At 36.1% G+C, this 15,072-nt stretch overlaps 1 protein-coding gene across 4 annotated transcripts in view; it reads right to left on the bottom strand.

Annotated features, from left to right (window-relative positions):
- LOC136344957 (titin-like) overlaps nucleotides 1-15,072 on the bottom strand; it is a 156,383-nt gene that overhangs the window by 21,809 nt on the left and 119,502 nt on the right. For all 4 annotated transcript variants that reach the window (XM_066292892.1, XM_066292890.1, XM_066292888.1 and 1 more), the window contains one exon: nucleotides 27-14,864. In XM_066292892.1, coding sequence (XP_066148989.1) covers nucleotides 27-14,864 — 14,838 coding nt within the window. The remainder of the gene's footprint in view (nucleotides 1-26; nucleotides 14,865-15,072) is intronic.

Below are 15,072 nucleotides of genomic sequence, written 5' to 3'. Positions count from 1 at the left end.
GCTAGTAAGAGTAGTGTTTTGCTCACCTATTTCCTGGGTATATTCTAGGGTGTGTACATCTGTGGTTTCTAGTTCGAAGTGTGGGGTGGTGCTAGGTTTTTTCTTCAGTTTTTTAGGTGTCAAGACGTCGAGAATTTTGACGACGTCGTCGGGTGGGAGTTCGGAAATATCGTGTGAAAGTGTTGTAACAGTAGTAACAGGTTTCTCATCTGGCTTCTCGAGAGTGCTGATTTTCGTAGTCTCGATCTTCTCGCCCTTCTTCTTGTGTATTATCTTCCTTGTAGTTTTACTCTTTCTATCTTCATCCACAATCACTTCTTCAGGGAGTTCAATTACTTGAACACTTTCAGGCAACTCGGATAAATCTTTAACTTTATCCACAGTTATTGTAGTTTCAGGCATTTTGTCTTCTTCATAGGTAGTTTCAACTGTTACCGTCTCTTGTTTGGGGCTCTTCAATTTCTTGATAACCTTCTTCTTAGTAACGAGAGTTTTTGTTCCTTCAGGAGTGTCTATTTTAGAAGTTGTCACTTCTTCGGGCATTTCGGTTACCAGAACTGTATGATCTGCTGGAGGAACTTCAGGTAGCTCTGAAGCATCAGTGGTATAGAATTTAACTTCGGTAAATTGATGCTTGTCATCGGTTTCAGTTGTTATAACCTCAGTTACTTCTGCATTATCTCCAATTCGTTTGTGAGTAACTTTTTTGCTCACTTTCTTCTTTACTGGTTTCGAGTCTTTGATTTCTTCAGTAACTTCAGTGACCAATGGTAATTCGTGTAGAACAACACCTTGTAAGACATCATCAATATTTTCAGCAGGAACTTCCTCAAAGTTCACATAAATTTCTGGGACTCCATCAGTTTCTTCAGTTACAATTGTAATTACTTCTTCTTTAGGTTTATGCAGTTTTTTATATTTTCTCTTATCCTTGATTATTTTCTTAATTTTATCTTTACTCACCTTGGTTTCTTCCACTGCAATTTCTCCTGGAAGTTCAAACACAATCGGTTTGCCTTTCTTAGGCTTCAAGTCGACTATATTTAGCAAATCTATTTCTTCTTCTTTAGGAAGCTCTTCTAAGTCTTCAATATAGGTTACAACCATCACTTCTGGTTTCTTCCCTTCTTCTTCTACAGTCAAAATTTCTGTAACTTCATTTTTGTAATCGCCTTTAGGCTTTTTGAATTTGCGTTTAATTAGTTTCTTAATCACTACTTTTTCATCTTCGATAGTTTTTACAATTTTTTCTTCCACTGGCATTTCGTAGATTTCGGCAGCTTGATAAGGCACTTCTTCTTCGTCTGCCACATAATTGACCTCAATAACGACAGTGGTCTCTGTAGGTCCCTTTGGAGTTTCGATGGTGTCGATAATAGTGGTTTCCTCAGTAGGGCCCAATTTCTTTTTAATCTTTCGCCTTCTCTTATTCTTCTTTACGACACCTTCAGGGGTTTCTACTTCAACTTCAATAAATTCTTCTGGTAGTTCATAAACTATTGTGGCCAGTTGATATTCAGGCCCTTCAAGGTGTACCTTTTCTGTAGGTTCAGGCTTCTTTTCGCGTTTGAATGGTTTAAGTTTCATTTTATCTTTTTCTTCTTTCGGTTTTGGCTTTTGTTTGGGCTTGAAGCTTACTTCATCTTCTTTTTCTTCAGGGTGTGGTTTTGGCTTCCCTAAAACCAGCTCACTGGGCTCAGTTTCTGGGCCTTCTTTGCCACGAGGTTTCTTCTTATATTTTGTAACCTTCTTTTTTCTTGGTTTTTCTTTGTCTTCTTCTTCAGCGCTTTCAGGAGATTCTAAGTCCAAATCTTCGTGGTCTATATCATATGGTTCAAATTCAATTGGACTTTGTTCTTTTTCTGTCTCGACTATTAAAGTCTTGCTCTCAGAAGGTTTCTCTAATTTCAGTTCTTTGACTACACCTTCTTCTTCTTCAACCTGCTTCACAGGAATCTTTTTCAGTTTTACTATTTCAGGTTGCTCTACCTCTTGTGGCACTGTTCCTTTCCCAATTTTCAATTTTTGCTCCTCCAGGTCAGGCTTCAAAACTTCTTTTGGGCGTTTTTTCTTTTTGGGTTTCTCAATGTCTTCTTCTTCTTCAGGTTTCTTAGGCATTTCGACTCGTTCAAAAGTTTCTAATTCCGGTGCTTCATAATCTATATCTTTGAACTTTTTTATTTTCCTCTTTTTCAGGACTTTCTCGGCTTCGGCTACATTCCTGGAGAGTTCTCCATTATCTTTAACGTATTTGGTAAGAGTGGTAATAACTGCATGTTTTTCTGCTTCTTGCTCACTTGGAAATGGGATATGGCGAATTCTGCTTTTTAGCCGTATTTTAGGAAATTTGGTCTCTTTTGGAGCCTTCTGAGTGCGCTTTTTTGGTTTCAATTCTGTTAATTTGGGAATGTCTTCCTTTTCCACTATCTTAATTTTTTGAGGTTTGATTTCTATGAGTTGCAGTTTTTGCTTCAAAGGCCCTAATTCCGTGGGAATTTTGTCTAAATCATAAGTTTTAATGGTGACAATATTCTCCGGTTTTTTATCATCTTCAGTTATAGTTACAATATCTGTTTCTTCAATTTGAGGACCGATCTTCTTTAATAGTTTTCTTCTCTTCGTGACCTTCTTTTTAGGCTTTCCATCAGCTGTACTAATTTCGATCATTTCTGTGTCTTCAGGTATTTCTATTACCGGAATCATACTGCTCATGTCTTCAATTATAGCAGCATCATCTTCTTCTATCGTTGCTTCAATTAAAGGCTCCTTGCCTGGTCTCTCGGTTATGGTTAGATTGATATTTTCATCCTTGTTTCCGACTTGTTTCCGGATTTTCCTCTTTTTGATTACTTTTTTGTGACCACGTCCTATATCTACTTCAGTGGTTTCTTCGGGAAATTCAATTAAAACCCTATAGCCGGTAGGTAAGTCTATTAGTTCGGGGAAATCTGGCAGTGGGTGAGATAATATGATTCTTATTACCTCCATCTTTAGTAGTTCGAAGACTTCTGGAGTTGTGGGTATTTCCTTTTGTTCTTCTAGGAGGGGCACAAAAAGGTATTTCTCCTCTTCTTCAGGCATTTTCGGTTTCTTCCCTTTCTTTTTAATTTTTTTCTCAGAAGTTGCAGTAGGAACTTCCTCTACTGTCACAGTAATTTCAGGAGCTTTTCCTTCCTCTTGTGTAGTTACAATTTCTGTCTTCTCATCCTTATCTCCCTTCCTTTTTTGAATTACTCTTTTCTTCACTAATTTTTTCTTAGGAATTCCTTTTTCAATAACTACTATCTCCTGAATTTTTTCAGGAAGTTCTTGGACAACATATTCTGGTTCTTCTGAGATTTCTTCCACTGTAACTGCTGTCTGAGGCTCCTGGCCTTCCTCTTCTATAGTAACAATTTCTGTTTTTTCTTCTTTGTCTCCCTTTTTCTTTTTGGTAATTCGCTTCTTGATCACCTTCTTAGGCTTACCTTCTTCGATAATAACAATTTCGTGAGTTGCTTCTTTAGGTATTTCCTCAAAATCTGCTGGTATTTCTTCAACTGTAACAGTTGTTTGAGGTTTTTGACCTTCTTCTTCTATAGTGACAATTTCAGTTTTTTCGTCAGTATCCCCCTTCTTCTTTTTGATAACACGCTTCTTGACGACCTTCTTTTTAGGAATTCCTTTCTCAATGACTATAGTTTCTTGAATTTGTTCTGGTAGCTCTTCTATTTCATACTCAAGTTCTTCAGGTGTTTCCTCTACCGTAGCTGTTGTTTGAAGTTCTTTACCCTCTTGTTCCACTGTGAAAATTTCTGTTTTTCCCTCTTTGTCTCCCTTTTTATTTTTAATGATATGTTTTTTGACAGTTTTCTTCTTCGGAACCCCTTCTTCCAATACTTCTTCAATTTTTTCTGGTAATTCTTCTTTTATGAATTCTGGGACTTCCTTTACAGTAACTGTGGTTTGAGGTTGCTTACCTTCTTCTTCTACAGTAACAATTTCGGTTTTTTCTTCTTTGTCACCAATTTTTTTCTTAATAACACGCTTTTTGACAATTTTCTTCTTGGGAACGCCTTTTTCAACTACCGTAGTTTCTTCAATTTCTTCTGGAAGTTCCTCAATAGTAAATTTCAATTCTTCAGGAACTTCTTTTACAGAAACTATAGTTTGAGGTTCTTTTCCGACTTCCTGAATGGTAACAATTTCAGTTTTTTCTTCTTTATCTCCTTTCTTCTTCTTTATTAGCCGTTTCTTAATAACTTTCTTTGGCACTCCTTCTTCAATAATTACAGTTTCATGAATTTGTTCTGGTGCCTCTTCAGGCACATATTCAAGTTCTTGTGGTACTTCCTCAACTGTAACTATCGTCTGTGGTTGTTTACCTTCTTCCTCTACAGTAGTAATCTCCGTTTTTTCTTCCTTGTCCCCTTTCTTCTTCTTAATAATGCGTTTTTTCACGATAGTTGTTTTAGGAACTCCTTCTTCAATAACTATAGTTTCTTGTATTTGTTCAGGCAATTCTTCTACAATGTATTCAGGTTCCTCTGGAAGTTCCTTCTCGCTAATTTTTAGTTTTTTCTTTATCACTTTCTTAACCTTCTTCTTTGTTGTTCCAGGCATTTCGATTTCCTCTTCTTCTTCTAATGCACCAACATGCTCAGGAATTTGTTTTGTCATAGCTTTCTTTATCAATTCTATATGAATCGCATCTTCAATCCCCTCAGGTTTTGGTTTTTCTTCCTCCAAACTTGGAACAATCAAGTAACCGTCTTTTGTAACAAGAGGTGTTTCTTCTTCTTGTTTCTTGGGTTTTTTAACCTTTCTCTTCGGTTTCTTTTCATCTATTTCCTCAACAGTAACTGAAACTTCTGGAACTTTGCCTTCTTCTTCTACAAAAACAATAGAAGTTTCTTCTTCTTTATCTCCCTTCTTCTTTTTAATAACACGCTTCTTAATAACCTTCTTCTTTTCAATTCCTTTCTCGATAACCGTGACTTCCTGAATTTTCTCAGGAAGCTCTTCAACTTCATATTCAGGTTCTTCTGGAATTTCTTCTACAGTAACTGTGGTTTGAGTTTCCTTGCCTCTTTCCTCAATGGTGACAATTTCAGTTTTCTCTTTTTTATCGTCTTTCTTTCTTTTAGTGACACGCTTCTTAACAACTTTAGTAGGAACGCCTTCTTCAATTATGACGGTTTCATGAATTTCTTCAGGTATTTCTTCAGGAACTTCCTCTATAGGCAATTCTTGAACTGTAATAGTGGTGTCCGGCTTTTTGCCTTCTTCCTCCACAGTAACAATTTCAGTCTTTTCTTCCTTATCACCCTTCCTCTTCTTAATGACACGTTTCTTGACTACAGTCTTCTTCGGAACTCCGTTTTCAATTATTATAGTTTCTTTGATTTGTTCCGGTAGTTCTTCGATTTCATATCCAGGTGCTTCTTCTTCTACTGTAACTGAAGTTAAAAAGTCTTTACCTTCATGTTCTACTGTGACTATTTCGGTTTTCTCTTCCTTATCTCCACTCTTTTTCTTAATGACCCGTTTTTTGATAACTTTCTTCTTTGGAACACCTTCTTCAATCACAGTGGTCTCTTGGATTTCTTCAGGTAATTCTTCAACAGTAAATTCAGGAGTTTCTTCTACAGTAACTGTGGTTTTAGGCGTTTTTCCCTCTTCTTCTACTGTCACAATTAGAGTCTTCTCTTCTTTATCGCCAGTTTTTTTCTTGATAACCCGTTTTTTGACAACTTTCTTTTTAGGAACCCCTTTCTCAAGTACAGTGACTTCTTCAATCTCCTCAGGTAGTTCTTCAATTACCTGCTTAGTTATCTCAGGAATTTCCTCTACGGTAACTGTAGTTTCAGGAGGTTTTCCCGCTTCCTCTACAGTAACAATTTCAGTTTTCTCTTCTTTGTCTCCTTTTTTCTTCTTAATGATGCGTTTCTTTATTATTTTGTTAGGCACCCCTTCTTTAATTATAATAGTTTCCTGTACTTTTTCAGGTTCTTCTTCTAGGGTTTCCTCAACAGGACCTTCCTCAATGGTAACAGTTGTTTTTGGCTTCTTGCCTTCCTCTTCTACAGTAATAATTTTAGTTTTTTCTTCTTTATCTCCTGTTTTCTTCTTAATTACCCGTTTTCTAACAACAGTTTTCTTGGGAATTCCTTCTTCAATCACAATGGTTTCATGGATCTGCTCTGGTAATTCTTCAATTGTAAATTCAGGACCTTCTTCAGTTTCCGGTTTCTTCTTCTTGACGATTTTCTTAACCTTCTTCTTTGTAATCACTTCTTCTTCATCTTCTTTTGGGGCTTCCATTTCGGGAACCTGTTTCGACAAAGCCTTCTTTATCAACTCCATTTGAATCATATCTTCAACTCCTTCAGGTTTAACTTTCTCTTCTTCTAAACTAGGTACGATAAGATAACCTTCTTCAGTACTCAGGGGCTCTTCTTTTTCAATTTTCTTTGATTTCTTCTTCTTCTTTGGTTTTGCATCTACCTCCTCTACAGTAACTGTGACTTCAGGCGCTTTGCCCTCTTCTTCTATAGTAACAATAGAAGTTTCTTCTTCTTTATCACCTTTCGTCGTTTTAATAATGCGTTTTTTAACAACCTTCTTCTTAGCAATTCCCTTCTCGGTAATTGTAACTTCTCGTATTTGTTCAGGGAGCTCTTCAATTGTATATTCAGGTTCTTCAGGGACTTCTTCTATTGTAACTGTTGTCTGAGGTTCTTTGCCCGTTTCTTCAATAGTGACAATTTCAGTTTTTTCTTCCTTATCACCTTTTTTCTGTTTAATCACTCTCTTTTTAATTACCTTCTTAGGAAGACCTTCTTCAATAACTACGGTTTCATGGATTTGTTCTTGTTGTCCTTCAGTGGGCTCTACCGGGACTTCTTCTATGCTAATTGTGGTTTCAGGCTTCTTGCCTTCTTCCTCGATAGTGACAATTTCAGTCTTTTCATCTTTATCTCCCTTTTTCTTCTTTATAATTCGTTTTTTGATAACTTTCTTCTTTGGAATACCCTTTTCTATTACGATGGTTTCTTGGATTTGTTCAGGTAATTCTTCAATAACGTACTCAGGCTCTTGAGGTCTTTCTTCCTCTACAGTAACTGTGGTAATTGGTTCTTTGCCTTCCTCTGTTATTGTCACAATTTCTGTCTTCTCTTCTTTATCTCCTTTCTTTTTCTTGATGACTCGCTTTTTGATTACTTTCTTTTTCTCGATTCCTTCGTCAACGACAGTAGTTTCCTGAATTTCTTCTGGTAATTCTTCTACAGCAAGTTCAGGAATTTCTTCTACAGTAACATGCGTTTGAGGCTTTTTGCCCTCTTCTTCTACAGTAACTATTTCAGTTTTTTCTTCTTTCTCACCTTTTTTCTTTTTAATGACTCGTTTCTTTACAATTCTCTTCTTAGGAATTCCATTTACAATCACTGTTTCTTCTTCGACTTCTTCCGGAAGTTCTTTAACTACATGTTCAGTATCTTCAAGAGTTTCTTCTACAGTAACTGTAGTCTCAGGTTGCTTACCAACCTCCTCTACCGTAATAATTTCAGTTTTTTCCTCTTTATCACCTTTCTTCTTTTTGGTAATACGTTTTTTAATAACCTTCTGTTGGATTCCATCTTCTATTATGATAGTTTTGTGGATTTCTTCTGGTATTTCTTCAGGTGTTTCTTCAAGTGGTCCTTCTTCTATAGTTACTGTAGTTTCAGGTATCATGCCATCTTCCTCCACAGTAACAATTTCAGTCTTTTCTTCCTTGTCGCCTTTCTTTTTCTTGATTATCCGTTTTTTGACTACTGTCTTCTTGGGAATTCCCTTTTCAATCACAATAGTTTCTTGAATTTGTTCTGGAAGTTCTTCGATAGTGTACTCAGGCTCTGGTGCAACTTCTTGTTTTTTATTTTTTGGAACCTTTTTAACTTTTTTCTGCGTCATTGTGCTTTCTTCTACTTTTTCCTCCGAACCTTCGAATTCTGGTATTTGTTTGGATATAGCCTTCTTAATTAATTCCATTTGAATCATATCTTCAACCCCTTCGAGCTTAACTTTCTCTTCTTCTAAACTGGGAACAAAAAGATAGCCTTCTTCAGTGACCAGTGGCTTATCTTCTTCAATTTTTTTGGGCTTTTTTACTTTCTTCTTTGGCTTTTTATCCTCTATCTCATTTACAGTGACAATAATCTCAGGAGTTTTGCCTTCTTCTTCAACAGTAACTATAGCAAGTTCTTCTTCTTTGTCGCCCTTCTTCTTTTTTATGATGCGCTTTTTGACAATTTTCTTTTTTGGAAAACCTTTTTCTATAACTGTAACTTCTTGTAATTCTTCCGGAAGCTCTTCAACTGTATATTCAGGTTCTTCTGGTACTTCTTCTACAACAACTGTAGTTTCAGGCTCTTTACCTACTTCGTCTACAGTTACAATTATAGTTCTTTCTTCTTTATCCCCTTTCTTCTTTTTAACGATGCGTTTCTTTGTTATTTTTTTAGGAACTCCCTCTTCGATAATAATAGTTTCATGAATTTGTTCCGGTTGTTCTTTCCGAACTTCTTCAGTGGGGACTACTTCTTCAATTGTAACTGTAGTTTGCGGTTTCTTGCCTTCTTCCTCAACAGTGACAATTTCAGTATTTTCTTCTTTATCACCTTTCTTCTTTTTGATGACGCGTTTCTTGACAACTTTTTTTCTCTGTACCCCTTTGTCAATAACAATGGTTTCTTGAATTTGTTCAGGCAGTTCTTCAATTGTATACTCGGGAACTTCCTCTACAGTGACCGTCATTTGAGGCTTCTTACCCTCTTCTTCTACAGTTACAATTTCAGTCTTCTCTTCTTTGTCACCTTTCTTCTTTATAATTACTCTCTTTTTCACAACTTTTTTCTTTGGAACTCCCTTCTCCAGAACTACTTCTTCTTGAATTTCTTCAGGAAGTTCTTCTATTTGATATTTAGGTTCTTCGGGCACTTCATATACAGTGACAGTTGTTTGAGGTTCTTTGTCAACTTCTTCTAAGGTTACCACTTCAGTTCTTTCCTCTTTATCTCCCTTCTTTTTCTTAATTACTTTCTTCTTAATAACCTTCTTGGGAACCCCTTCTTCGACAATAACAGTTTCTAATATTTGCTGTGGTATTTCTTCAAGAACTTCTTCAAGAGGCAATTCTTGAACTGTAACTGTGGTTTGAGGGATTTTACCTTCCTCCTCTACAGTAACAATCTCGGTTTTCTCTTCTTTATTACCTTTTTTCTTTTTGATAACACGTTTCTTGACAATTTTTTTCTTGGGAACACCATTTTCTACTACGATCGTTTCTTCTATATGTTCAGGCAATTCTTCAATGATAAACTCTGGTTCTTTAGAAGTACTTTCTTCTATGGTTACAGCGGTTTGTGGTTCTTGGCTTTCTTCTTCAACTGTAAGAATTTCAGTTTTCTCTTCTTTATCGCCTTTCTTTTTCTTGATAACACTTTTCTTTTTCTTTGGAATTCTATCTTCTATCACAGTAGTTTCTTGAATCTCCTCGGGAAGCTCTTCAACTATATATTCAGGTGCTTCGTCAGTTGCAAGTTTACCAATTTTCTGCTTCTTTTTCTTTTGAATCGTTTTTTCTACTGTAACTTCAGGCTTCTTGCCTTCTTCCTCTACAGTAACAATACAAGTTTCTTCTTCTTTATCACCCTTTTTCTTTTTAATTACACGTTTTTTGACAGTCTTCTTTGTGGAGACTCCTTTATCTATGGTTGTCACTTCTTGGACTTGTTCAGGAAGTTCTTCAATTACATATGCGTCCTCTTCAGGAATTTCTGCTAGAGTTACGGTTTTGGTTGTTTCAGGTGCCTTACCAACTTCCTCTACGGTTACAATCTCAGTTTTCTCTTCTTTATCGCCTTTCTTCTTTTTGATTATTCGTTTTTTGATTACTTTCTTTGGAACTCCTTCTTCAATGACTATAGTTTCATGAAGTTGTTCGGGTTGTTCTTCAGGGACAAAATCTTTGGAAATATCTTCAATTGTTACACTAGTTTCAGGCTCTTTGCCTTCTTCTTCTACAGTAACAATTTCAGTTTTCTCTCCCTGGTCACCCTTCTTTTTTCTAATAACGCGTTTCTTGACAATTTTCTTTTTGGCAACACCTTTATCGATTATTATTGTTTCTTGGATTTGTTCTGGTAATTCCTCAACTGTGTATTCAATTTCTTTAGGAGTTACTTCTTCTACTATCATAGTTGTTAAGAGCTCTTTGCCTTCTTCTTCCACAGTTATGATTTCAGTTTTCTCTTCTTTGTCTCCAGTTTTCTTCTTTATTACTTTCTTCTTTACAATTTTCTTTTTTGGCACACCTTCATGTACTATATTTATTTCCTGCACTTGTTCTGGAAGTTCTTCTACTATTAACTCTTCTTCAGGTAATTCTTCTTCACCTCTAATAACTTTCTTTTTAATAATTTTCTTTTTGATAATTTTCTTTTTCTCTTTTTGTTCAGGTGTCAATTTTTCTTCTTCTGGAATCTCTAATTCCTCTACGGTTACCGTGGTTTCAGGTTTCTTGCCTTCTTGTTCAACGGTTACAATTTCAGTTTTTTCTTCTTTGCCATCTTTCTTCTTTTTGATGACTCTCTTTTTAATTACTTTCTTTTTTGGAATTCCTTCTTCCACTACTGTAGTTTCTTCGATTTGTTCAGGTAGTTCCTCCACTACGAATTCGGTTTCTGTAGGTACCTCTTCTACCGTTATTGTTGTTTCAGGTTTCTTTCCTTCTTGCTCGACAGTTACAATTTCAGTTGTTTCTTCTTTGTCTCCCTTTTTCTTTTTGATAATTTTCTTCTTTATTGTTTTTTTCCTAGGAATACCTTCTTCTATAACGGTAGTTTCTTGAATTTGTTCTGGTAGCTCTTCAACTACAAACTCTGGTTGTTCAGGTATTTCTCCCTCCTCTTTGATTACTGTCTTTTTTACAATTTTCTTTTTTACGATTTTCTTTTCTTTTTCTTCCTGTTCAGGTGTCAATTTTTCTTCTTCTGGAATCTCTAATTCCTCTACGGTTACCGTGGTTTCAGGTTTCTTGCCTTCTTGTTCAACGGTTACAATTTCAGTTTTTTCTTCTTTGCCATCTTTCTTCTTTTTGATGACTCTCTTTTTAATGACTTTCTTTTTTGGAATTCCTTCTTCCACTACTGTAGTTTCTTCAATTTGTTCAGGTAGTTCCTCCACTACGAATTCGGGTTCTGTAGGTACCTCTTCTACTGTTATTGTTGTTTCAGGTTTCTTTCCTTCTTGCTCGACAGTTACAATTTCAGTTGTTTCTTCTTTGTCTCCCTTTTTCTTTTTGATAATTTTCTTCTTTATTGTTTTTTTCCTAGGAATACCTTCTTCTATAACGGTAGTTTCTTGAATTTGTTCTGGTAGCTCTTCAACTACAAACTCTGGTTGTTCAGGTATTTCTTCCTCCTCTTTGATTACTGTCTTTTTTACAATTTTCTTTTTTACGATTTTCTTTTCTTTTTCTTCCTGTTCAGGTGTCAATTTTTCTTCTTCTGGAATCTCTAATTCCTCTACGGTTACCGTGGTTTCAGGTTTCTTGCCTTCTTGTTCAACGGTTACAATTTCAGTTTTTTCTTCTTTGCCATCTTTCTTCTTTTTGATGACTCTCTTTTTAATGACTTTCTTTTTTGGAATTCCTTCTTCGACTACTGTAGTTTCTTCAATTTGTTCAGGTAGTTCCTCCACTACGAATTCGGGTTCTGTAGGTACCTCTTCTACTGTTATTGTTGTTTCAGGTTTCTTTCCTTCTTGCTCGACAGTTACAATTTCAGTTGTTTCTTCTTTGTCTCCCTTTTTCTTTTTGATAATTTTCTTCTTTATTGTTTTTTTCCTAGGAATACCTTCTTCTATAACGGTAGTTTCTTGAATTTGTTCTGGTAGCTCTTCAACTACAAATTCTGGTTGTTCAGGTATTTCTCCCTCCTCTTTGATTACTGTCTTTTTTACAATTTTCTTTTTTACGATTTTCTTTTCTTTTTCTTCCTGTTCAGGTGTCAATTTTTCTTCTGGAATCTCTAATTCCTCTACGGTTACCGTGGTTTCAGGTTTCTTGCCTTCTTGTTCAACGGTTACAATTTCAGTTTTTTCTTCTTTGCCATCTTTCTTCTTTTTGATGACTCTCTTTTTAATGACTTTCTTTTTTGGAATTCCTTCTTCCACTACTGTAGTTTCTTCGATTTGTTCAGGTAGTTCCTCCACTACGAATTCGGTTTCTGTAGGTACCTCTTCTACTGTTATTGTTGTTTCAGGTTTCTTTCCTTCTTGCTCGACAGTTACTATTTCAGTTGTCTCTTCTTTGTCGCCCTTCTTCTTTCTAATTATTTTCTTCTTGACTACTCTCTTTCTTGGAACCCCTTCTTCTATAACTACAGCTTCGTGGATCTCTTCAGGTAATTCTTCTAACACTATTTCAGGTTTTTCGAGTAACTCTTGTTCTTCAACAGTTACTGTGGTTTCAGGTTTTGCACCTTCTTTTTCAACAGTTACAATTTCAGTTCGTTCTTCTTTGCCATCTTTTCTTTTTGCAATTACTCGTTTCTTGATTATCTTTTTCCTAGGAATTCCTTTTTCTATAACAGTGGTTTCTTGAATTTCCTCTGGTAATTCTTCAATTTCATATTCAGGAGTTTCTTCGATAGTTACTGTAGATTTAGGTTTCTTTCCTTCTTCCTCTACCGTTACAATTTCAGTTTTCTCTTCCCTACCGTTTTTCTTCCTTTTTATTACTTTTTTCTTTACCACTCTTTTCTTTGGAACGCCCTCTTCGACAACAGTTGTTTCCTCAATTTCTTCCGGTAATTCTTCTACAATTTCAGGTTTCTTTACTTCTTCCTCTAAAGGAGTTTCTTCACTTTCCTCTTTTCCTATTTTCCTTTTTTTGACGACCTTTTTCTTTAGAATTTTTGTCGCATAATCTTCAGTTAGTTCTTTAGGAATTTCCTCTATTATTACTGGAATTTCTGGTTTCTTTTCTATTTCCTCTACAGATAAAGATTCAGATTCTTCTATAGGTTTTTCTTCCTCTTCTTTAAGAGGAATTATCTCAGTTACTTCTTTATCTGCCTTTTTCTTCTTTATTACCTTCTTCTTTATAACTTTCTTAGAAACATCTTTGACAACCTGTTCTTCAGGGACTTCTTCAACAGTTACTGTAGTTTCAGGTTTTTTACCTTCTTGTTCGACGGTCACAATTTCAGTCCGTTCTACTTTATCTCCCTTCGTTTTTTTGATAACACGTTTTTTCACGATTTTCTTTTTCGGAACTCCTTCCTCTACTATCATAGTTTCTTTAATATCTTCCGGTAATTCTTCAACTATTTCCTCCAGTTCTTCTGGAATTTGTTCCACAGTTACCGTAGTTTCAGGTTGTTTGCCTTCTTCTTCAATGGTAATAATTTCAGTCTTTTCTTCTTTACCATCTTTCTTCTTTTTAATAACCCTCTTTTTTAATACTTTTTTCTTGGCAATTCCTTTGTCGATTATGGTAGTTTCTTGAATCTGTTCGGGCAATTCTTCTACCACATATTCAGGCTCTTCAGGAATTTCTTCAATTGTCACTACAGGCTTCTTTCCTTCTTCTTCCACGGTAACAATTTCGGTTTTCTCTTCTCTACCATCTTTTTTCCTCTTAATGACGCGTTTTTTCACAACTTTCTTCTTTGCTACTCCAGCTTCAATGACCGTAGTTTCATGTATTTGTTCTGGTAGTTCTTCAACTACATATTCGGGTTCTTCAGGAACAGCGTCTTGTTCTTCAACTGTGATTGTAGTTTTAGGTTTCTCTCCCTCCTTTTCTATGGTAACAATCTCAGTTCTCTCTTCTCTATCTCCTTTTTTCTTCTTGATCACACGTTTTTTAGTAGTTTTCTTCTTTGGAATTCCTTCTTCTATAATTGTTGTTTCTTGTATGTCTTCTGGTAATTCTTGGATTATATATTGCGGTTCTTCAGGACCCTCCTGCACAGTTACTGTAGTTTCAGGTTTCTTCCCTTGTTGCTCGACAGTGACTATTTCGGTCTTTTCTTCTTTTCCATCTTTCTTTTTCTTGATTACTCGCTTCTTCACAATTTTTTTCATTGAAATTCCATCTTCTATCACAGTGGTTTCTTGTATTTGCTCTGGTAATTCTTCCACTATGTACTCGGGTTCTTGTGGGCCTTCTTGTACAGTTACAGAAGTTTCAGGCTCCTTGTCCTCCTCCTCTATAGTGACGATTTCAGTTCTCTCTTCCGTTTCACCTTTCTTTTTCTTGATAACACGCTTCTTGGTAACTTTCTTCTTAGGTATGCCGTCTTCGATTATAGTGGTTTCATGAACCTGCAGGGGCAGCTCCTCTACCACCGATTCAGGCGTTTCTTCTTCCTTCTCTACTGTTACAACTTCACGCCTTTCCTTGACTCCACCCTTCTTTTTGATCTTCTTTTTGTCAATCTGTGACACTTCAGTTACCTCCGGTTTTTCTTCAGTCTCCTCAATGGCATATTGAGGAGTTTCTTCAGGTATATCAATATCAGTAACCTCTTCAATTTCCACACCAGAAGTCACTTCTTCAACCTTTTTGGGTTGGCTTTCAGAAATGACTTCTTCGATGACAGTGTCACCTTCACTTTTCTTTTTGTGTTTCTTTTTGATGATGGTCCTTTTGGTGACCACCTGGGATGTCTCCTCTCCCTCAGGAGTAGACTTGAACCTAGTTACGAATTCCTCGGTCTCCTCCACATCCGAATGCTTTCTAATGGTAATAGTGTGTTCGTCTGCAGTTTCAGTGGGCGCGATTTGAGTGACGGTTGGGTGTGTTTTTTGTAGTGTGGTGTCTTCCAGTGGTCCTGTAAGTTAACGTGATTAATGGGACCTCCACTCAAACTACTACGATTGATGATGAACGTGAGAATGAAGTGTATTTTGCTGTGTAGTTTGGTAGTGTAATGCTTCTATGTTTTGCGTGAAAAGCTACCCTAGTCTCAACTTCACTAAGGGCAGATTCGATGGTGTTATCATCAAACCTGTCCTCAAGTAGCATCTGAGGATAAAATA

The sequence above is a fragment of the Euwallacea fornicatus genome, chromosome 18 (assembly GCF_040115645.1).
Source record: "Euwallacea fornicatus isolate EFF26 chromosome 18, ASM4011564v1, whole genome shotgun sequence".
Classification (NCBI taxonomy): Eukaryota; Metazoa; Arthropoda; class Insecta; order Coleoptera; family Curculionidae; genus Euwallacea; species Euwallacea fornicatus.
Note: the sequence above shows the minus strand (reverse complement) of the source record. Positions and strands in the feature narration are given on the sequence as shown.